This window comes from Gracilinanus agilis, chromosome 3 (assembly GCF_016433145.1).
Source record: "Gracilinanus agilis isolate LMUSP501 chromosome 3, AgileGrace, whole genome shotgun sequence".
NCBI classification, from domain to species: Eukaryota; Metazoa; Chordata; class Mammalia; order Didelphimorphia; family Didelphidae; genus Gracilinanus; species Gracilinanus agilis.
The window spans coordinates 339,719,315-339,741,496 of NC_058132.1; the positions used below are offsets into that span (position 1 = coordinate 339,719,315).

The 22,182-nt window shown below is 42.4% G+C and overlaps 1 protein-coding gene across 1 annotated transcript in view; it reads right to left on the reverse strand.

The window, feature by feature from the left end:
* LOC123241539 (kalirin-like) overlaps positions 1–17,977 on the reverse strand; it is a 685,986-nt gene extending 668,009 nt beyond the window's left edge. Inside the window, exon 1 of the mRNA XM_044669162.1 lies at positions 17,480–17,977. Within this exon, the coding sequence (XP_044525097.1) occupies positions 17,480–17,552 (73 nt within the window). The 5' untranslated portion in view covers positions 17,553–17,977. The remainder of the gene's footprint in view (positions 1–17,479) is intronic.
* Between the last annotated feature and the right edge of the window lie 4,205 nt (positions 17,978–22,182).

The window sequence follows — 22,182 nt, forward strand, 5'->3', positions numbered from 1 at the left end:
TCCAGATTAAAATTGAAGTCTCCCGATTCCAGATTCAATGCTTTCCCCTACCATACTGTACTGCCTCCCCATTAAAGTCATGTTATGACCCTGGTTTGAGCTTGGTTTGGTGCTTCTTTATTCTTGCTTTAAATTGTCACTTATTTACCATATCTTTTCTATAAAGTATGAATTTACTGAGATTTATGTTTCTGGGGCTTTTAAATCCATAAATATTTACTTTGTACTTTACTATATACAGTATTTGCATGAATCTTGTAACCTGATCCTAGTTTATTTTATGTGGGGAAGCCAAAATTGGTGGTAGAATGAGACACCTGTAGAATAAAAGAGTATGATATAATGGAAAGAATAATAGATTCAAAGTTAGAAGAAATAAGATTCAAATCATCATTTTGCTAGTACTATGTGGCTTCAGACAAATCATTTAATCTCTCTTGGCCTCATTTTCCTATCAAGTTTCTTCCAACTCAAAATCCTATGATCCTCAGCAATCAGTGACTAAAAGGGACTTGTAAGACAAGTTTTATTTACCTAATAAGGAAACAGCAGTATGTAGTGTCAACTAACTTAGATAACAGTAACATTCTAAGAATGGTGGCAACAATGGATAGAGAACCAGGCAGGTAGAGCTGAGTGCAAAGCTAGCCTCAGGCACTTACTATTTGTGTCACTCTGGGCAAGTCATTTAACCCTGTTGGCCTCAATTACCTCTCTGTAAAATGGACTAGAGAAGGAAATGGTAAGCCATTCCAGTCAAGAAAACCTCAAATGGGGTCATGAACAGTGGGACACAATTGAAATGACTGAACATGAACCAAGAGTTGAACCTTAACTCTTAGAGGCTATTGATGAAGCTACTCAGCTCTTCAGATCACTAGACTGTCAGAGCTGGAAGGAACCTAGAAGTTTAACTCATCTCAACATATCTACCACGTAGAAAAATAAATAAAGGTATCAGAGAGGTGAAGGAACCCAGCCAAGGCCACATAGTTAACAAAAAGTAGTGTCAGAATTCAAACCTAAGTTTCTAATTCCAATTCCAGTGTTGCTTCCCCTCTAGCAGATGGATGAATTAAAGATAGACCCCAATAATCATACTCTTCCATATAGATATGCATTTTTAAGTACTCATGCATACAAATGGAATCTCATTGAAGGAAAAGACAGAAAACCCCCATTTCTGAATATTCCTTTCTTTCTTTTTTTTTTCAAAATTAATCACTACAACTAGGATAAAAATCTCAACTACTCAGAACAGGTGGCTGAGCCACAAACATTTATACACATCTCTTTTTTAAAAGCCAAAGGCATGCATCATGAAGTGTTCACTCAATTTCTAGAGCTGTCATTTTCAGACCAGACATGAAAAAAATGTTCCCTTCTCAGGCACCTCAATAACTTAGAATTTCTACTCAAGTTCCCTTTCAACCCAGAATAAAGAGATAAAAGACCCAGGGGTAGACCTGATATCAATTCCTTGCAATGGTACACTGTTTCTTAATCTTTTAATCACATTTGCCATCACTGACTCCCACTATCCCAGCTGATACATAGAGGCAAGTATTTTCCCTCTTTATAAAGAAGGAAAAAGAAATACCTCAAATCCAAAAGTGAAAGATTAGTTGACTTTCCAACTTACAGAGCTAATTAGTGGTAGGTGGGACTAGGAACTAAAAATCTTTTAATCCACCCTAGCCCTATTTTGAAAACCATGACCCCCCAGACCTTGGCACTGAAGCCATAAATGATTCTTTGCTCATAATACAACCTTTATACAAATCACTTAAATTCTCTGGATCATGGTTTTGTCACATGTAAGACATATGATTTGGTCTCCAATATTCCTACAGTACTTCCTAGATATGACATCTATGATTCTATTTGCGATCTACCACTCACCAAGCCCTCTAATTTCTATGTTGAAGCATTATTATACTTAACTCTACATTATACTATTACACTAATATGCTATTATACTGTATTATATTTTGTTAGAACATTATTATTCTAGACTCCACAGAACACATAGTAGTCATGTGGCTCTTTTGGCTAATAATAATTGCAAATGTGGGTTCTAGTCACACACATGGGAGGGCCATGTTGCAACCCAGTATAAAAAAATCAATAAAATTATAAGCCCAATAATGGTTTAAATGTCACTACCAAAAAACCTTCCAAATACCATATGAAAAATCCAGAAGAGTGAAATTGGCTGTCCTCCATCTCCCTTGAGGATGGAAGCAGAAAGCAAACAGGCTGAAATTATAATAAGAAGGATTTAGTTTAGACATAAGGAAAATCCAAGAGCTGTCTAGTGACCAAGAAGAGGAGGCAGAAGAATTTCCCTGCCTGAAAACCTTCATTAATGCTAGGTAAACTCATTTACTCATGATGGATCCAGTACAGTTTTTTTTTCTGGTAGCATGACCTTATGAAGTTAATCCTTTCACTTGTGATCCTGAATCCATTGCTTCCTACCTCATGAGGGTCTCTGTCCCCATGTCTCTCCTCTATTATTTTCATCTCTCCCTCTCCCTTGGCTTCTTCTAGCCTTCCCCCTTCAAACATGTACAGATCTTTCTATCCATAAAAAAATCATATGACCCTGAAGCTCCCTCTAACCTCCTTTCTATTTCTCTTGTTTCCTGAACAGCCAAACATTTAAAACCAAATGGTCTACACTTGCAACTTCTTCACCCATACTCTTCCCTAATGCCTTACAGTTTAGACATAGTCCCAAACTCTTAGATGGAACTGTTCTTTCCAAATTGATTCATTTCAGTTCTTGTGAACAAAAACTAATTAAGCATCAGTGACTGGGGCTATGGGGAAATGAATTTATAAAATATTATTTTAATATCCCATTTCACTTTCTCCCTGTGTTTAAGTAACTAACCCTGTCTGTGTATCAGCTGCAACCACACAGTATGAATAATCCTATATCTCAGTTTCCCAATGAGGGATAGAGGGAGGGAAGGAAGGAGAGAGTGAGAGAGAGGGAAGGAGGGAGGGGGAGAGAGAGAGAGAGAGAGAGAGAGAGAGAGAGAGAGAGAGAGAGAGAAGAGAGAGAGAGAGACAGAGAGAGAGAGGGAGAAAGAGACAGAGAGATAGAGATAGAGGCAGAAGGAGAGAGAAAGGGAAAGGGGGAGAGGGGGAGGGGGAATACCTTATAATCTATTTTGCTGTCTCTCTCCTTAGAACCATACAATCATTACTAAAGTCTACTCTTCTTCCCCAAACCTTCTTAAGGACATTCCTCTCCTCCCTTCTTATCTCTCCTTTGCTAAAGAATAGACAGTCATAGTTGCAAATCCCTGGGGAGCCCCTTTCTTCCCCTCTTCCCCCCTCTCAACACCATTTGTCACATCCAATTAGCCATCTGCCAGGCTCTAAGGCCTCCCTCTAGGCCCACTGTCCAGCTGCCAACTCCCACTCCCTTAGACCCCTAATAGATACCCATTGTCCTTGGGTTTGGGGGCAAGAATACATGGATCTGGGACTTGAGCCAACACACCCTAGCTCTTCCTGTCCTATTCTAGAGCAGGATTGCCAAAAATGATATCCTTGTGCTATACTCCATCACTCCAAAATGTATACTATTAAAAAGGCCTACATTTCCTCCTCTTAAAATGAGTGGTTTGAACTGGATGGTGCCTGAGGTCCCTTCCATGTCAAACATCCTATGATTCAAGGGCTTTGCCTGGACTGAGATGGCCAAACTTGCCAGATTATACTTAACAGGGTAAGCCCAGGCAGGAATCCTGTAGCTTCCAAAACAAAAGAGGGGCTTTGTTCTGTCACCCTTTTTTTTCTTCCTATGTTACCTTTCATATAATTCACCCATCAGAGACATCTGGATCCCCAGCCTCCAAGGAATCTCTCAAAGCAAAATTGGACTCTGTCTCTCAGGGAATCTCTATCAGTTTATGGAACCCAGAACTTCTCACCAATCTAAGGAATTGAGTTTGCCTCTGAGACAAGAGGAAATTGCTGCTATTTAGGGTCCCAGAAGAGACACAACAGGATATGGATTTTACATTTAAAATGTAAATTAACTGGAAATAGGGAACCTGAGAATTTCTCATTGTGGTACAAATGAATATGTGCATGAATAGATATAGTGCTATAATGTGGTATTAATATTAATACATTGTGATGTAATATATGAAATTTATATTACATGGCTATTAATATTAATAACATGTTATATCTATGTGTGCATATATACATATACACATGCACATACATATCACTTTGTAACTTCATTGGTCCAGAAATTGGCCAGTAAGGAAACTTCCTTTCCCAATGCTGGTCAGCAGCTTCTCTACAATGTCTATTCTTAGAGAGTTCCCAGACAAAACAACTGAAACTTGTTTGTTCAGAGAACTGGAAGATTAAGGCAATCTTCCTAAAGTCACACAACCAGGATGTGTCAGAGGAAAGAGCTGAACCTATAACTTCTGGACTTCAAACCTGGCTCTTCATCTAATAGTTGTTAAACTTTTTGGTGTCATGGGCCCCTTTGACAGTCTAGTGAAGCCCAGGGAACTCTTTTTTTCAGAATCATGTTTTTAAATGTATAATATAAAATACATAGTATTACAGAGGACACCAAATATATGAAAATATAATTACCAAAATATTTTTAAAACAAAGTAAAAAATCCCAGATTAAGAAACTAGAACTGCTGAAATGAAACTCTTAAAGGGGCATTGCTCATGGCATCTGGTCAACTTTACAGAACTATTCATGTGCAGTGCAATGAGGGAATTAGGAAAATGAAAAATGGTATAGATCTCACCTTTGAAGAGCTTACAGTCCAGTTGGGTGATAAGATAAGTCCACCAATAACTATCACACAAGTTTAAGTATGAATGGTGTATAGAAGTCAAGCAGGTAAAAATTAGTGATGAGGAGAGGGAGAGCATTTCTAACTTGTGGCATCAGCTGCGAGCCCTATCTACAAAACTCCATCCCCTAGCACTCTCCTCCCCATCTCTTCCCTGATGTATCCATCCTACCATTCTCTCAAGTCCTCCTACTGTAACTATCTGAGTATCTTGGATGTCAGTGTTGTGGAGCCTTCTCACTTGAGCTGTGAGATCTTAATCAAGCCAAAACCTGAAATGAATTTTTCCCCAAGCCTAGAGCTTCCTTTCTGCCCTGCAGGCATGAGGTTGCTCCATTTCAGAGGCCAATCTGTGGCTACTGACAATGGATAGTCCCAAGTTCCAGAGTCTGTCTCTGTGTAATCACATCAGTCCTTCATGGCCAAAATATGTCACACATCACATCACTTTAAAGCAGAAAAGGAACTCAGCACTCATCTTGAAAGAATCATAACTAAGGTGATGTGGCCAGGGTATTGTTCCAGGCATCTACATTGGGGAGGGGGTAGGCTTAACTTCCTCTCCACTGTGGTCCAAAGTCTGCCATCCTCAGACTCTCCCTAATGGTCCCCCATTGTCTTTTTTTTTTAATTTTTTAAACCCTTAACTTCTGTGTATTGACTTATAGTGGAAGATTGGTAAGGGTAGGCAATGGGGGTCAAGTGACTTGCCCAGGGTCACACAGCTGGGAAGTGTCTGAGGCCGAATTTGAACCTAGGACCTCCTGTCTCTAGGCCTGGCTCTCAATCCACTGAGCTACCCAGCTGCCCCCTCCCCATTGTCTTTTACAATGCTACTGACAACCAAATCTGTCCCACCTGTCAGAATTTCTAGTTACAATTCTGGATCAGGCCAATCCTTTCAATCTATATTTTATTTTATATTATTTATTTACATGTATATATAATATAATTGTATTATAATTTAAAACTTTAATATATTATACATATATAATACATGCATATACATATATGGTGTATATTATACATTACTCTTGAGTTCTCCCTCTTCCTTGAAACTTGCCAGGAACCAATGAGTTGAAAGTCTTCTCTCCTCATTTACATTTAATCTCCTTTGCTCTCTTATCTACCCAACTTTGTATAGTACTTATCAATGTACCTGTCACAGCATCTCTCCCTTGCCAATTGAATACAAGTTCCTTGAGGAAAGAAGTTGTCGTTTTTTAAAATCTTTGTGTCCCCAGCCCTAATACAGTGCCTTGTACACAGTTCAATACTTCAAGCATCTGTGGTTCCAACAGTAGGAATATATCCCTTCCACAGCCACAGATGAGATTGTTATACCTATATAATGTCTTACATGGATTCATAAACCTGGGACCCATGAACTCAGGTAGAGATTGAGCTAGAAATGGATAGCTATGGATATATAATATTAATAACATAAGTAAAATACATAAGTATATGCATATATTCAATATATCCATATAGAGATAACTGTTTTAGGAGAATTGGTTTTCTTTGTAATCCTATGAATTTTATTTTATGCATTTTTTAAAACTCTTACCTTGCATCTTGGAATCAATACTCTGTATTGGTTTCAAGGCAGAAGAGTGGTAAGGGCTAGGCAATGGGGATCAAGTGACTTGCCCAGGGTCACACAGCTAGGAAGGGTCTGAGGCCAGATTTGAACCCAGGACCTCCTGTCTCTAGGACTGGCTCTCAATCCACTGTGCCACCCAGCTGCCCCCTTATTTTATGCATTTTTGAGGAGGGAGTCTTTCCACAAGCTTCACCAGATTGCCAAAGGGGTCCAAGAAACAGAAAAAAAAAGTTTTAAAAATCCATCTGAGTCATTTCTGTGGAAAAATCCATTCCCCTAGAACCAACTTGGTAATAAGGCAATTTAGATAGGTTGGTACTTAGATGATGAATACGAAGTCCATTACCACCCATACCCAAAGCCTTTCCAGATTGCAGGACCACTGTGCTAGAATTTACACATCAAGGGCAAAGCCTATGACAACCAAAATCACCTCCATGCTACAATAAAGCACCATAATAGAGCTTCAGCCTCTCATCTAGCAGGTGCTTAATAAAGTTAGTTGGGTTGAATTGGATGGGAAAACTGAGGTCCAGAGAAATAAAGGAACTTGATTACAGTCAGAGCCTGTTCATGAAAACCCTAAAACTGAAATCAGATCTCCTGACTCCTACCGAGAGACTTTATTCTTCCCTCATATGTGCCTTTCAGGTTGAGTGGTTTGCAGGTCCAATCCCAGTTCCATTATCCAGAAACGTCCAGGTAGAGAAAGATCTCAGAGGCCCATATCTAGGCCACAAAAGAACCTTTCTCCCTCCATCCTCTGGCCTACTATTCCTACAATCTATCCCACAAAGAAGCCATGTCCATCAAAGAAGCCACAGAGATTCTTTGAGGGGTTTGTCATGTGGTAATTTGATGAGTAAGTACTAAATACTCTCAAATTCAATTCAAATAACATTTATGGAGAAACTACAATTTATGTGTTGAAAAACAGCTTTACCATGGATAGAGGGTAGGCCTCAGTCAGGAAGATCCAAGTGGCATCCCCATCTCTGGTCCACCCTGGCCAGGAGGTCACAGGAAAGCCTCCTAGTGACCTGCACACACTCTCCATATGTTACAGGTGAGTTGCTGATCTGAACCAGTAAAACTCCATGCCAGGAGTCCCTTATATTGACTGACTCCATCGATGTGAAGAAATAAACAGTTCAAAGAACTTCTCCAGCCTTGGAAGGGGGCTCTCTAGTTTAATAAAGTCTGCCTGCAGAGATCACACAAGCCTAACCAAAGGGGACTGATGTGGTTGTTTTTATGTTAGTAGGTGAAGAATGTGATTTTGGCTAGCTTCCTTCTTGGATCGAAGGAGAGCCTGAACTCCCCAAATTGTAATAAATAACAAAAAGAGTAAACTTTGCAATTAAATAATGCTAGTCTTCCAAGAATCTCAGAAAACGTACAGGGGCTGGGGAGGGGGTCAGGGAATAAGTATTTATATAGCACTTACTACATCAGACACTATGCTAAGCATTTTTTACAGAGTATCTGATTTGATCCCCACAACAATCCTTTGAGGTAGGTGCTATTATTGTCCTCGTTTTACATTATCCTTTGAGAAAACAGAGGCAGAGGTTAAATGACTTGCCCCAGATAACCACAACTAGTAAATGTCTGAGGCCAGATTTGAACTCAGGTCTTCTTGACTCTAGACTCGGTGCTCTAACCACTATTCTGCCTGTAGGTTAAGATAGAGGGGAAAGTTATAGTTTTCAGAGTAAAATAAATGTCCCAGGGCCTGAAACACAAGATAGCATTCAATTAATCAACTAGTCAGCAAATATTTATTAAATGTATGCTATGGGAGGGGGGGCAGCTGAGTGGCTCAGTGGATTGAGAGCCAGGCTTAGAGATGTGTAAAAAATAAGATTGATATTAAAAATGATAGCTTTAAAAATATTATGAATTTTAAAAAGATTTATTAGTAGCCACTAGAAAATAAAGACAAGTGCCATGCTAGCTAAGACTGCTTAAAAAGCACACTCTTCGATCAATGATACATGTAAAACCCAGTGGAATTGTGCATCGGCTAAGCAGGGTTAGGGGGAGAGAGAAAGAACATGAAATATGTAACTAGGGGAAAATATTCAAAATAAAAATTAAAAAAAAAAGCATGCTCTTCCCAGCTCTCACCATGGTGGATAGGTAGCAAAGAGGAAGTGAAACGCCAGTCCCTCAGTATCCTTCTGTCTAGTCATTGTGTAAGGACAGGAAACAAGTGGGCTCATGGGAAATGTAGTTCAAGGACCCCAATATTTCCAATAACACAGATGGAAGGTCCTAGGTTCAAATCTGGCCTCAGACACTTCCCAGCTGTGTGACTCTGGGCAAGTCACTTAACCCCCATTGCCTAGCCCTTACCTGGCTTCTGCCTTGGAACCAATACACAGTATTGATCCTAAGACAAAAGGTAAGGGTTTAAAAAAAAATGTATGCTATTCACCAGACACTATCCTAGGCACATGGGAATATAAAGACAAAAATGAAACAGTTCTTGCCTTCATGGAGCTTACATTCTATTCTGCTAAAATATTCAGATCACCCATTCTCCCTCTCCTCTCGGAAGAGTACCAGTGATGCAGGTTACCCAGGTGTTTCTATCACCTCTTGGCCCTCTTGAGAAAATCCTCTCGAGGTTCTGGAGGAAGGAGAAGTGTAAAGGGCAGAGGACTGGAGACCAGAGATCTGTCACAAACTATCTGTGATTTGGAGCAGCCCACTTGACTTCCTGATGTCACCTCCAGGAAAGTGGCAGGGTTGGTCTACATGGCCCCTAGAGAGCCCACTTCCAGATTTCTCATCCTATGGTTCTACCTTGCCCGGGCAGTTGTCACCAGCAGGAGTCACGGCCCTAATGCTTTTGAACTGGCAGCTAGACCCTTCCTGTTGAGACCTCGGGAGCAGGAGTGGAAGGGGCAAAGCGATTCTTCCCCACTTTCCACTAAGAGATTGGTGGTAGCAGTGCCCCCCCCCAGTCCCCAGAGTGAGAGTCCTTCCCACTTGGCGTCTCCAAATCAATTCCACTGTCCTCCCAGCTGATACTCTGTTCCTTCACTCCTTGGCAGACAGAGGATTTCAAGCTCTTGTATTGATCCAACAGCCTTGTGACTGTCAATCACTTCCAAGTTGCTTAGCTGCCAGTCATCCAAATACAAAAGCATGGCAGAAGGATTCCGAGTGGCAACAGACGGGGAAAAGGAAAAAGGAGATGATTCATTACACCCACCTGAGGCAGGGCAGAAGTGTGGGCTTCCTCCTTCCCATACAGGGCTGGACTCCTTCACAGCTCAATGACCCAGATGCCACTTGGAGGATGAATGACCCACCCACAAGTTTGCATTTTTAATGAGGAGGGAGAAACAGCAGCATTTAGGGGCAGTTCTGGGAGGAACATCCCACTTTGCCACCAGAGCTAGGGATCTGCATGCAATATGATCAATGCTATTGATCGATTGCTGTTAAAGAAAATAGGGACAAATCCTAGTTTTCCTCATCCTGTCCTACAATCCCAGGCACTCCACAAAAAAAAAGAAGAAAGGGAAAGAAAATGAGCATTTATTAAATGTCTATTATATGCCAATGACTAGGCAAAGGATAAACAAATCCTTTACAAATATTGTGTCAACATGTTAAAACCAGTGGAAATGTGAATTGGCTATGGGGGGGTGGGTTGTGAAGGGGTGTGAAGGGGAAAGTAAAATAATGAATCATGGAATCATGGAAAATTTTTCTAAAAAATAAAATAAATAAATCAAATATTGTGTGTCAAATATCAACAATATGGAAATAGGTCTTGATCAATGACACATGTAAAACCCAGTGGAATTGCACATCGGCTATGGGAAGGGGGTGAGGGGAGGGGATGGAAAGAGCATGAATCTTGTAACCATGGAAAAATATCCTAAATTTGTTAATTAAATAAAATTTTCAAAGATAAAAGAAAGTGCCAATGTGAAAAGCCAAAACAAAAAAACAAAAAAACAAATATTGTGTCATTTGATCCTTACAACAATCCTAAGAAATAGATGTTCTTATGACTCCCATTTTAGAGTTGAGGAAACTGAGGCAGAGAGATTAAGTGACTCGCCTAGGGTCACACAGGATTTGAACTAGATCTTTTGATTCCAATATCACTAGTCTATCATCTGCATCACTTTATATTTAGCTCAGTTTCATTTCTTTTTTTTTTTTAAACCCTTACCTTCTGTGTTAGTATCAATTCTAAGACAGAAGAGTGGCAAGGGCTAGCCAATTGGGGTTGTGACTTGCCCAGGATCACATAGCTAAGAATACCTGAGGCCATATTTGAAACCGACTCCAAGCCTAGTGCTCTATCCACTCAGCTCCCTAGCTGCCTCTGTTTATCTCAGTTGCAACATGGCATATCAGAGAATAGTGGTAAGGGGCCACTCTTCACTTTTTCAGGAAGAAGGAAGAGTGGGAGGGTATCCAAAACCTGAGTGTTCGTCAGTGTTTGGAGGTCCTGGTGTGGAAACTCCACTAATGCAGATTTACAACTTTGTAACTTAAAACACTGAGAAATGAAGCAACTTTTTAATTTCATATACGAAATATGTATCAAAGGCAGAATTTGAACCCAGATCTTCTCAACCCCAAAGGTAGCCCTCTATGCATTAGCTTTGCTATGTGTCCCCCCTCTCACTAGAGGTTTTCAGACAAAAACTGGATGACCACTTGTTGGGCATGAGAGGCAGCATGGGGTAATGGATAGGGCATTGGATTTGAAGTTAGGAAGACCTAAGTTCAAATGCCATCTCAGACACTTACTAGCTGGGTGACCCTGAGCAAGACACTCAATTTACTTCTCTTTGCCTCAGTTTCCTCATGTGAAAATAAGGACAATTGGATTTAACTACTTCTAAGGTCCCTTTCAGCTCTAAATTTATGCTCTTATGTTGAAAAAGGGATTCTTGCCCAGATTTGCATCAAACTAGATGGTTTTTTCCTAGTAATATTCTGAGATGTGGGCAGTCAGGTACTAGTCCCATCTTCATCCTGAAGCACCACAGAGAAGAACAAAATCACTGGATCTTAGCCCAGTCCCTCACCCTAGACAGTAATCCCCCAACCCCGTACAGTATCCCAGATGGGTGGTTCCCAAGTCTTTGCTTGAATACTGTCACTAAGACTATTCCTTCATACAACTGCAGACTCCAAGAACCAAGAGAAATTTGAAAGGCCATTTAATCTCATCCTCTGCCTCCAGGCAGGGTCATATCTATCCTGCTCTATAGCCTCCCAAACTCATCTGCCCTGGCATAATTTTTAAGCCTTTAATTTCTGTCTTGGAATCAATACTAAGCATGGGTTCTAAAACAGAAGGGCGGTAAGAGTTGAGCAACGAGGGTTAAGTGACTTGTTCAGGGTCACACAGCTAGAAGTCTCCAAGGTCAGATTTGAACCCAGGAATTCCCAGCTCCAAACCATTCTATTTCTGAGCCAACTAGCTGCTCCCTGTCCTGCTTTATTCTTAATGTGTAGAGACCAGGAAGGCATCTTGTACCTCTCATCTGTATTCCTCACGATGTAGCTTCAAGACATCTTGTCCTCTGCTAACAAATGCCAGGTCACCATCCTCTGAACAAACCACATCCCCTCGTCTCCCAAAGGTGGACAGGAAAGAAAAGGTTAATAACAGCTATTCCCTTTCCAATCTTGTGACTTCAAAATAATAATTCTTTCCAGGTAGATGGCAATTAACAGTTTACAAAGCATTTTTGCATCTGTTCTCTCACTTAAGCCTCACACCAACTCTTGGAGGTAAGCAGGGTAGCTGTTATTATCTTCATTTATCTTTACAGGTGATAAAACACACTCAAGGTGGTTAAAAGACCTTCCTAAGACTTCACAAATAGTAAACAGTGAAACCAGTATGGAAATCTAGACTTTCTGATGCCAAGCTCAATGCCCTTTCTCCTATACAACACTACCTTTCCATTTGGACCCAACAATGGCTTTGAAGATGTATGCATCTGGTACCATCATTTTGTTGTTGTTGCTGTTCAGTCGTTTGAGTCATGTTCGACTCTTCATGACCCCATTTGGGGTTTTCTTGGCAGAGACACTAGAGTGGTTTGCCATATCCTTCTCCAGCTCATTTTACAGATGAGGAATTGAGGCAAACAAGGTTAAGCAACCAGCCCAGGGTCATGTAGCTAGTAAATGTTTGAGGTCAGATTTGAACTTAAAAAGATGAGTCTTCCTCAATCCAGGCCCAGCACTCTATCCTTTATGCCACCTAACTGCATATAAGGTTTAGAGAAGTCCATTAACTTTTCCAAGGTACCACAACAAATAAGCGACAGTTTTAGGCTTCAAACTCAGTGTACTGCCTTGCCTCTCAAAAGAAGTGATACAAATATTTTAATAACTCCGTGTCTTTTTGACATTTGAGTGTGGATACGCCAAAGATTTCCTTCTTAAGAAATATGATCCAACCCCAGATTTTAATTCTCTGTAGGAGAATTTCTCTTGGATAAGTAGGAATGGAAGACAGGAACAGATGAAAAACTAAATTCCAGAACTTTACAGTTTGAAACATGAAAAATAAACATCAAAAAAGCTCTTTTTCCTTGTTGACCAACAAGTCTGGAGAGGAGAGCATGCTCTTTCTTCCACTTCCACATTTCTTCCCTCCAAATGCTTGAGTGGTATTTACTCATTACTCAGTGTTCTATCCCTTGGTGATTTCTGTTGTTATTCTGAGATCTTCTTTTCTGTGGCCAAAACACAACTGACTGCTGTTTCATCTACCCTAACCTATGGTTCCCTGGTAGGAGAAGGGTGAGCAATGATAATGAGAATTCAATGTAACAAGCATTTCTTTAGCCACTGGCTTTAGCTAGGCACTAGGGGGCTATAAAAATATGCTCTCTGCCCTCCAGGAGCTTTGGATCCCACTCAGAGGAAAAGATACACCCACTTGAAAGGTAAAATAACAGTATGAAAAACACTAACAGTTTTTTCATTGTCCTCCTGCTGCTCTAACCATTCCTTCTCTGCATCCTTTGGTGGTACCTCTTTCTCTTTCTCCTCATTATTGCGGGTGTCCTTTCTCTACCCCCAGTCCCATTAATCAGGCCTCTGCTGCCTTTCTATTGACTTTTTGTTTCAGTCTTATTTTTCTCTATTATGCTAGTTATTCTTTACTTATAAGCTTCTGCCAGCTAAAGATCTTGTCATATTGTCATATTTATTTTGTAATCACCATAGCATCTAGTAGATGGCTGAGTACATAGTCAATGTCCCCTTCCAAAAAAATGCCTGTTGATTATCTGACTGATTTCAGTTGCTTTCCTCTCCGGTCCCCAGTGATCAAAGAAAACTTCTGACACACCCCCTCTGAACTAGAAACAAATAACATATAGGAAAATGCTCAGGAATCCATCTATTTTAACAAAACTATAGACTGAAATGGTCAGGAATACAGTATGAAATGATAAGGAATCCTAAGATAAGATCTATCACCTTGGATCATCAGGGCATATTCACTAAAATGGGGAAGGGGTAGGAAAGAGAGTTCAAATAATAGAGTTTGTGAGAGAATTGTTTCCCTCAAAGTCAGAGGCGTAGACTTTCATGTATAGGTGTCAGCCAGGATGTACCATAGGCCTGTGTGTGATCATCTAAGCACTTATCACAGGTTGAATAACCAAAGATGGAGTTCGCCCTGTCAGTATGGATTCAAAAATGTTTTCGAGGCAATAAGAACAACAACAAAAAAAAAACATTGTGCAATTATAATAACCAAATTTGGCCTCAGAGAAGAGATAAGGATTAAATGTACCTATCTTGCTTCTTCACAGAGATGAGAGACTATAAGTGTGGAAGCTGACTCCATTTCTGCTTTGGCTAGTTTTCCTAGACTAATTTTCTTTCTCTTGCTTTTTTAGTCTTTGTCACAAGGGATGGGTCTTTGGAGAACAAAAGAGAAGAGAGAGTTAGGAAATGAAGGTGCTATAAAATCAAAAAGTGGGGGCAGTTGGGTGGTTTAGTGGATTAAGAGTCAGGCCTAGAGACAGGAGGTCCTAGGTTCAAATGTGACCTGCCTTGGGCAAGTCACTTAACCCCCACGGAAGGTAAGGGTTTAAAAAATAATAATGAAATTAAATAAAATCAAAAAAGCATCAATACAATTTTAATTCATTAAATGAATGAGGATTTCTTTTCATCTTTCATTTGGAAACAAGTTAAAATAGAACTTTTGTATAGGATGAGGTACAAAATACTTCAGGCTCATAGGTTCATAGACTTAGAGCTAGAAAGAACCTTAAAGGTCATCTGGTCCAACCCCATCATTTTATAGATAAGGAAAATGAGTGGATAAGTAATTTGCCCAGGTATGGAGACAAGGATGAATCTCCTATGGATGAGGATGGTGACTGGCCTCAAGATGATGATAGAACAGTCGTGGGAGAAGGGGCATGAAGCATGCATAGAGGATAGGTCCTAAAAAAAGTCAGCCACAATCAGACTGCACCTTGCCCTAATCTCCCTCTTGAGCTACAGTTCTTTGCTTCAGTTATGCATTAAGTATTTATTTTTTTCCTTGATTATTTCCAAGTCAAAGCCAGATTTCTCAAAAGGGATTAAGAGGAAAAGTACCACAGAGACTTCACTAGAGAATCTGACCCAAGACTGCTGTTTACTATGCATGATCTGAACAAGACCAGTTTTACTAGATTGTAACCTGAATGATATGATCCAAAGAACCCTGGAAAAGATGAGCTATTATTGCCTTTAACATGATGTGAATTCGTTTATTGGGGATTATTAAGTTAATGACCCAGGAGGCCCTGAAAGAAAGCTTGACTGACTCACTTCCTAAATAAACAAGTGAGTGCTGATAACCAAAAAGGGAAATAAATCAATAGATCTGGAGCATGACAAACAAGAGATACCATGAGCATGAGATTCCTGGATGTCTTCAGTAGGGATGGGAGTGGGTAATAGTCCAAAAAGCAGGGCTCAGAGATACCTTTCCTCACTTCATAATTTGCCTTGAATGTGAGAAAGGAAGAAGAGGAGGGGTCTCTGGGGAAGCACTCCAAACAGATGAAGCCTTCCCTCCCTCAGATTCCACACAAGTCAGCTTTCCTGCTCCTTTTTAGAATTCATGCTTGCCTAGGGATGTGGGGAGAGTAGAGTTCCAGGGGAGAGAGACTTCACCCTGGGAAGCAAACTTAAATGGAAAAGAATCTCATCTCTTTCATCTGGGTCTGGGGATCTATCAGGATAGAAGGGAGTTCCTCACTGCTTGCGTTCTTGCCCAATCATAGAACATATGGCAGTCTGGTCATTGCCTCCAAAGTCACATGGTCTACTGACAATTCTCCCACCTCCTTCCCAAATGATGACCCAGGGGGCAAAGCAATGGGGTTTGGAAACAGATGTACAAGCAGAGTGTGTCCGGAGTAAGCTGACCTCATGGCCTTTCTTGTCCATGCCCCCTAAGCCAAGTCTCTGGGGGGAAAAGTTAGACCCTTGGGTTATTATTTTCAGATGAGATGATTCCAGATACAGGGAAAATATATAACTGTAAATGCAGAGACTGGAAGCTAAATATGGAGGGGAGATGGAATCCCCCCCCATTATTTATTTCTCTTTCTTTTCAAATATGTGAGTATCTATATGGAGAGAGAGAGAGAGAGAGAGATGTCTACAGGTGGAAGGAAGACAGGATTATAAATATATAGAGAAATATGTGATGTAGAGGCCTCTACAGGCACCTGGCCCACTGACACTGAGGGATGTAGGGAATGCATATGTGAAATGCATGAAGGACTAGGTATAGTGGGGGCTGGAATTATGGAAATGAAAGAACCTAAGGAGTGTTAGCTTCCCTGATTTCTAATCATCATCCCGCCCCAGGCTGCCATGGGAAAGCAAAGATGCGGTCCCCACGGTGGTGGGAGGTTGGGGATGCTAACTCTGACTTCCAGGAATGAGCTGTGATTGTTACGAAATGCCCTCCACCTGCTAGTGCTAATTCTGCATTCCCATTAAAGGAGGAGAGAAAGAGGTGAGAACAGAGGCGTGCTCCGCCCCGCTGCTCCTTGGCCAAGGCTTCCCACTGAAGTCTGAGTCTCTAGCTCCATCCAGACACCAGCTAGTGCCAGTTCTCTCCTCTTGCAAGTAGTACTGGCTATCAGTTCCCAGCAGTGAGATCGTGACTCACCGCTCCCAGCTCCCAGCTCCCAGTCTCTGATTCTCAGCCTCCTGATTTTCAGAGATTCACAGCTCCCGTTTCGCCTTTCCCGGTTCCTACTCTCTTCATCGAATTCCCAGCTACCCGCCCCTTTCTGGAAGCCCCCAGCCCCGAGTCCCTCTCCCTCAGTATGGATCCTGCGCTCTGCTAGCCAAGTGTCCTTAGTGACCGTCGCTGAAGAAGGGATAGGCAGAAGGAGATGAAGAGTGGGAAGGGGTACAGGAGGAGGTCGGGGGCGGGTAAGATCTGTGCCTGTAGGAGCCGCACGCTTCCAAGTGAGGCAACATCGCCCCATCTCCTGGCGCCTGGGAAGGCAGCTGAAGTGGACAGACCTCTAGCTCCCCACCTTCTCTCCTCCCCTTCTCCCCCTGCCACCCGTACTCACATAGATACACACACACACATATATACACACGGGCATACACGCGCGCGAATGGGGTTTAATACTGAGGGGCAGGAGGGGGCAAAGGGAGAGAGAGCGAGCCCCGCAACTCGCCCACAAGCCCCCAGCCCCAACAAAGCGCCAACAGTGCCTCGGACTTTGATATAACAACAAATAATCACAGTAACTATAGCCCAGACAACGAGTGGTAGAGCAGGAGGGTGGGGATTGGGGGGAAGGGGAACAGAAGAGGGAGAGGGTTTGCAGGGGGAGGGGAAAAGACTCCCCCTTTTCGACGCAGCTCCCCTCCTTTTCCAAACTTGTGGGCAATGCTGCCCCCAGCAAAGCAACCCAGAGCCCCAAAGGAAAGCTTCCTCCCGCCCCCACCCCACCCCCATCGCCCTCTTCCAGTCTTACCTGTCCGGAAAAACGCATCCACGTCCGAGTCGGCGGCTCCTCCTTCCTCCGCTACCCCCTCCGGGGGGTTCATGACTGGGGAGGGGGCTCTGCGGGCAGCCCCCGGGAAGTGAAACGGAGGGCCGGCGTCTCGTCTCCTCCTTGGGAGCGAGGGCGAGGGCGGCGGGGACCCGGTGCCCAGAGACAGAAGCGATCAGATCCCAAGGAATTGGGGTTTCGAGAACGGGCTGGTGCGGGATGGGGGCAGCGGAGCCGGGGGAGATGATGCCCAGCTTCAAGCCGAGGCTCGGGGAGGGCTGGGGGAGCCTTCTGCCGGCTCCCCCATGGTAGCCCTTTCCCTCGGCGGGGCTGCTCGCCTCCTCTCTGGCTCGGGGACAGGGGTTCAAGCTGCCTCAGCCTCCGGTTCTCCTTCTCCAGCAGCAGCAGCAGCAGCTGGTCCTCCTTCTCTCCCGTCTGCCTGTCTCTATTGTTCAGCCCTGCTCCGCTCTCTCCTCTTTATTTTTCCTCCTCCTCCTCCTCCCTCCCTCCCCTCCCTCTCTCTCCTCTCACTCTCTCTACCTCCCTCCCTCGCTCGCTCGCTCGCTCGCTCGCCTGCTCGCTCTTTAGCTCCCTCCCTCCTACTCTGGCTGGCTCCCTCCTCCCTCCTCCTCCTCCTACTCCTCTCTTCTCCCTCCTCCCTCTTCCTCCTCCTCCTCCTATTCCTCCTCCTCCTGCTCCTCCTCCTCCTGCTCCTCCTCCGGCTCCAGATCTTGCTCCCTCAACTCGGGGCCAACAATGCCCCGGGCTGCTGGCTGCAGGCTGAGCCCGCCGGTGCAGGGGGTCTGGACCTGCCCTAGCCGGGCTCCCTCTCGACTCCGGGAAATGCTTGCTCCTCAGTGCCCCTGCCTGCCCAGGGTCCAGCTGGCCGCCTCACCGGGAGGAGCTGCAGGAGGAACGAGACAAGAGCACAGCCCCGAGCTATTGTTTGTGGCTGTGCTAGGCCAGCTTCCTGAGCCCCGCAGGAAAAGCTCTAGTGAAGGAAGCATCCGAGAGAAGGGGGGCGGGGCACGGGCGAGGGGAGCCAGGGGGAGCTGGGGCCTGGGGTGCGCCAGAGTCTGGATGGGGTGGATTGGGGAGGGGGGAGCTGTCTTTTCAGTCGGGTAGAGGGAATGTGTTCCTTCTTTTTTCCTACTGCTCCTCGCTCTGGCTTAGACCCCAAAAAAGCATAGAGGATAGCTTGCCCTCTTTTCCCGGGGTGTCCCTGAGCTTTTCGCAGTCTCTTTAGAGAAAGGACTGACCTAGAGCAAGCTTATCTGAATTGGCTTCCCTTATTCCTCCCCGTTACGTTCCCTTATCCTTTTCCTGACTCTCTGGCACTGACTTTCTAACATCTACTTACTCTACAGTCTCCTCCTTTATACAGTCTCCTTTCCCTACCTCTTCCTCCCTGGTCTCCTTTTTCTCTTCCTCCTTCCTCTCTTCTCCTCTCCTCTTCACTCTCCTCCTCTGTGCATGAGATTTTCGACATCATTCCCCTTCTCTTAGTATTCTCTCTCTTTCTTGCTTTCCCTGCCTCTCCCTCTCAGTCTCTCTCACTTTCTTTTCTTTAGTTCTCCTTAAATGTGGATACTTCCACCATGCACTTCTGACCCCACTCTTTACCTCTGTCCTTTCCCCTTTCTGTCTTCTCTTGTTTCTCTGTGTATGTCTCTCTTCTCTCTTCCAAACTCTCTTCCCCCTCTCCTCCAGCTCTATTGATGTTTGGCCTTATCCCGAATCTCTCTAGGTGGAGAGTTTCTATCTTGGACAGCTGTCAAAACTCCCAAATCTCTGGTGGGCTTTTATGGTTTATTCCTCTTCCCTGGCATAGATGAGATCAAGTTAGGCAGGAGAAAGGAGATGTTCTCTCGAGCTGAATGTGAATTAAAGTAGGAGAGAGGGACTTGGTGGAGGAGTAAGGGGGTGGGGTGGGAGTGAAAGCAGATGCTGTCAGGGTAATTAATGCAGTGATTGTACTGTGCCAATTGGTTTTTAAACAATAATTAAACAATAATTAGCCACTGTTCTGTTTACAGTTTAAGAGGCTATGGGAGCCTAGAGAACAAAGGGTATCCCTACCTGGGTACTTAACAGAGGAAACACCTACCTCTATTTCACCCTACCTATTAGATAGATGCTGACCCTACTTTACACGCTCCCTTACTCACTCTTGGCTGAAAAGTAATGTTCCATGATCATAAATGTGACAGAACACCGTCTTTCAGGTGGGATCCTTGGGGCCTATTGGGCTCTAGTCACCTACCTGGTTTCCACCTCCCCCAGGGAACCAAGAAATATGCAACCTTCCTTGCCACTCTCCCCAGGATATCCATATGTCTTTATTCATATAGGTTCTAGAGTTCTGTAGGAGGAAATGGCCTGAAATAAGAGAGTTTCATTGGGAAAAGTCAAGAGATCAATGTTCTAGTCTCAACATTGATCCTAATAACCATGAATGACAGGTCATTTAACATTTCTCAAGTTCAGGCTTCACTTCTGTAAAATGGGAATAATTACCTACTCAAAATGTTGTTGTGAGGACAATTCTTTGTAAAGTGAGATCTTACTATCTATATTTGTCCAGGTTCTGCCTTCTCAAAGAGACTCTCAGAATAAGTCTTTTCCAATTATTTATAAAATACCCAAAGGCACTTTATAAACTAGGTGAGAGACAGGTAGAGCATCAAGCCTGAAGTCAGGAAGACCTAAGTTCAAATTCAGCCTTAGCTGTGTGACAGTATACTTCCTGAACCTCTTTAATTGCCTTCATAAAATAATAACAATAATAATAGCTAGCAATTGTATAGTACTTTAAGGTTTGTTAAGTTTGCCTTACAAATAACTCATTTTCACTTCACAACAATCCTGGGAGATAGGTGCTATTATTAACCCCATCTTATAGATGAGGAACATGAGGCATGGAAAGGTCAAGTAATGGCCCAATAACTGTCTGAAGTTGGATTTGAATTCAGGTCTTCTTGACTCCACAGGCAATTCTCTATGCACTAATGCCACATAACTGCCAAATCTTAAAGGTGAAAGGACCCCTCCCCACCTAATGCAAGAATCCCTTCTAAAATACACCCAACAAATGATAGCCTGTCCCTTTGCTTAGAAACTTCTCAAGATCAGGAGGATAGCTCCAATCTTTAGAAAGGTTTTCCATAGAAAGAGTTAAAATATCTTTTCCTATAAATTCCACCTATTGGTCCTAGGTCTGACCTGTAAAACAATAAAAAATGTGTATTCTGTCTTCCATGAGTCTTCCACATATTTGAAGATAGCCTTTATAGCTCTCTTTAATCCAAGGATCCCCATTTCCTCCAAACAATCCTCTCAGCATAGTTTAGAAGCTCCACCATCCTAATTGCCCTTCTCCTGACATACTCCTGTTTGTTAAACCCCTGTTAAATGTGGCTCCTATAAACGAATGCTTCAGAGATCACCCAGCACTTTGGACTCACTTTTCTCATTCTGGACCTTATATTTTTACTACTGTAACCTTACCGTTAGTATAAAAGGGACTGTCATACTTTTGAATTTGTACCCTTAGCACCTAGCACAAGCTTGGCATACAATTGGTGCTCAATAAATGTTTGCTGACTGATTGATTAAGTGGTCATTAGATACCATCAGCTATCATTAAACTCATGGCCAATTAACCCTATCAACCAACCCCACCAACCGTCCCCATCCCAACAGACCTTTTTGATGCAATGTCTTGTTAAGCTAGACCTCTCCTCCTGAAGCTGACTCTGTGCAGCTAACTTTTTGAACCAGAAGATAGGACTTTACATTTAGTTTATTAAACTAAAATTTCAATCTTGATATCATTTTTTAAAATTCTGAATCTACCATTTAGGATACAAGCTACATCTTGAAGTTCTGTGGGTAAACATGCCTTATGTGTCTTCATCTACGTTATTGATTTATAATATTGAACTGGATAAGGATAAAGATAAAAACCTATGGCACCACAAAAGCGACATCCTACTTAACACAAGAATTTTCAAACTCACAATATGGGGCCTGAACAATTCTTGAGTACGGATTAAAAAGTAATTGGAAAATATTTAACAAAATAAATAAAAATACAATACAGCACAGTTGTAGATATAATTATTTATATGTATTATTATGTAGATATAATATGAAAATATTAATTATAAAATTATTAGAATGTCGTTTTCTAAGGCAATATGTGAACCTCAGGGATCTACTTCTGTTTGAGTTTGACCACACTGCTTTACACTAACACTAATCTATTAATGTTCAATGTTCTTTGGGAACAGTTCTTCAATTGCTAATCAACTTAACTGTACCCCCATAGTTCGCTATCTTACCCAGTAGGCCATTGTGAAAGATCTTGTCAAATGCTTTGCTGAAATTAATACATGCTAAGTCAACCATTTACCTGCTCTACCAACCCATAATATTAATCCTATCCAAAAAAAGAAATGAAGTTTCCTTGGTTACTTTATTCTTTGAGAATCCATTTGCTGCTTAACTATGTTTTCTTCTGTTTTCTCCTCACTGGGAATGGAAGTGGGGAAGAAGATACCCTTTCCCTAATCCTTTTATTCCTTCCCCATTGTAAAAAGGAAAGAAAGAAAGAAAGAAAGAAAGAAAGAAAGAAAGAAAGAAAGAAAGAAAGAAAGAAAGAAAGAAAGAAAGAAAGAAAGAAA